At 49.3% G+C, this 2,458-nt stretch overlaps 1 protein-coding gene across 1 annotated transcript; it reads right to left on the bottom strand.

Annotated features, from left to right (window-relative positions):
• Positions 1-1,408: 1,408 nt before the first annotated feature.
• Positions 1,409-1,900, bottom strand: LOC149210613 (uncharacterized). The gene has a single exon (XM_089399018.1). It carries the CDS (start codon positions 1,898-1,900, stop codon positions 1,409-1,411), a length of 492 nt encoding a protein of 163 aa, XP_089255144.1.
• Between the last annotated feature and the right edge of the window lie 558 nt (positions 1,901-2,458).

Genomic DNA, 2,458 nt, shown 5'->3' with positions numbered 1-2,458 from the left:
CTTTGCCCATTGAATAGATAATCGTTTGAGCTGAGAAAGGTTGTAGTAGAAACCTTCTGCCAGGGAGCGTCCCTTAGAGGGAGGGTTGGCCAACTAGAAATCGGTGATTAATTTGGTATAGGACGGATCTTGTAGCCAAGTCGAATTGAATTTGTAGGGCGCCTTGGGTTTTTTCGGAGGACCACAGATTTCCAAGAAAATAGGGGAGTGATCTGAGATGCCTCCAGAGCCAACCCATTGTCTGTAGAGAGATAGTTTCTGTAAAAATGGGATCTTGATCAAGAATCTGTCCATTCTCCTAGCTAAAGCCGCCTCCCCCACTCTCTTATTTCTCCATGTGGGTAGCGGTTTGTTCATGCGGAAGTTCCAGCAGAGCTTCCATAGTTTCAGAGAGCAGGTCCACCTGAGCAGAAGAGCCCCAAGACTCGCCATACAATAAGGAGAAATTTAGGTCACCTCTGATGATGAGATTATCCAGAGAGGTGATAGATAGATTTAAGAGATGATTCCAGAAGGCCTCTTGCCCTTGACATGGTCCATATACATTGATGACCCGGAGGTCCATCCCAAGATCAACAGAGAAGCTGTCAATACCAATGAATCCCACACCTCCCCGAGTAGACTTCAAGTTTATGGAGTGAGGGTTATATCCGAGAGCCAAACCCCTAGATCTCTTGGATGCATCAAGGGAGAGGAAATACCAACCAAGTTTCAGTGACCCAAGGATTCAGGTGATATGATCCACCTCGCCAAGGGTTTCTTGAAGAAAGATGATGTCAACAGGCTCAGATTCAAATAGTCTTCGGAGGGCTAGTTTTTTAGACGAGCTAGCCATGCCCTTACAATTGAAATAGAGCCACCTCATGGAGGCAGCTAGCCATGGGTGTTCAAAGCTCTAATAACCCAGTCAGGGGATGATTGTTTGCCAGAGACCACCTCGACTCCAGCTTGTAGAATAGCTTTAGAGAGAAAAGATTTGTGACCGCGGGGGGGCTTTTGGGATAGCAAGGGGAGGGTGAGACCCAATCCAAAGTGGGAGGGGGAAGATTCATATGAGAGAGAGCGGGGACGTGGATTGTAGGGGTGGGGGGTTAGATGGGGCAATAGGAGGAGAAGGAGTAGCAGAGGGGGTATCAAGGGGGAAGGAAGGGGAGGTTGTGGAAAAGACAGGCTGATGGGAGGTCAGAGAACAAGGGATCGAAGGATGAGTGCAAGATTGTTCCATTATTGATGCATTATGCAGATGGAATGTAGTGAAAGCAATAGAAGATGCAAAAACAGGGTGGGAAAAAAGTGGATTACCCGAGGCGCGTGCAGCCTCTGCAACTGCCCTTGATCTGGTCATCGACGGAGATGGTGGATGGGGGGCGCTGACGGGAGCCTGCTGAGTTGTGGAGTCCTTCCTTGCCTAAGGAACACCTGTTGATGGAGTCTTCTCAAGAATAGCTGCAGTAGTCTTACCCTTCCCCCCTTCTGAGCCCACCGAAGGATCGGGAGACTTTCGAACCAGGGGGCATTCTTTGTATAGATGCCCCACTTTGTGGCACCAACGACACCTGAATGGCATGCCTTCGTAGTCTAGGATTTGGATCCTTATGAAGTTCTGCCAATGCAGGGTTATTTTCTCCTCCAACCCTTCTCGAGTATCTAGGTGCACCAGGATGCGAGCAAGAGTTCGATTTTTTGATTGAATATAGGACTTGTCATAGTCCAGGTAGGTGCCCAGCATGTTTCCAATACGAACGAAAGCCTCTTCAGGCCAGTATTGAAGAGGTAAACCAAGCAATCTTACCCAAAGGGATCTTGCCCCAATCTGCTCTCTTTCCGGGTCAAAAAGTGGACTCCATCGTTTTAGCAGGGCTGGGGCCATTTCTATGTGCCAATACCTGGCAAGCCCCATGTTTGTGTACTCTTCCAGGGCGAAGTGGAGCACGAACCATTCTCGGGGCAGGATTTGCACCTCAGGTAACTCTTTGAAGATTTTACCCTATATTTCTTTTACCCATAGCCCGATTCACTCAGCAAAGTAGGCTCTCTCGCAAACCCTACCCACCAAGACCTTGCAGGTTGTGTCTGCTACTTCCCCCATGGTTAATCCTTCCCAAAATTTTATTGTGAAGACTTTACCAGAGGCCTTCACGCACTTGATTTTCCTTTTCCCAGTTCTGGGCGCGGTTGGATGGTCCTACAGAGGATCAGTTGGGCTCGGGTTCTCCTGCTGAGATTGTTGCGTCGTGGAACATACCTTGATGACCGGGGTTTCAAAACACCCGGATGGAGGAGCCGAAGAAGTCGTCGTCGCTGAAACGATGGGGGAGCTGTACCCCTAGGATTGATGTATAGGCTCCACAGGTTAGTCAGGACCCAAGGGAGTGGAAGGGTTAGCTGGAAAAAGATGGTCCGTAGGAGGCGCAGGTTTGAAGGATGGGGACAAGGGCGTGCAGGCAGCCAAAAGGTG

This window comes from Pinus tabuliformis, chromosome 1_2, assembly GCF_031772625.1.
Source record: "Pinus tabuliformis cultivar Carrire ecotype Pingquan chromosome 1_2, CPIR1, whole genome shotgun sequence".
Lineage (NCBI taxonomy): Eukaryota > Viridiplantae > Streptophyta > Pinopsida > Pinales > Pinaceae > Pinus > Pinus tabuliformis.
This window is presented reverse-complemented; position numbering and strand designations above follow the sequence as displayed.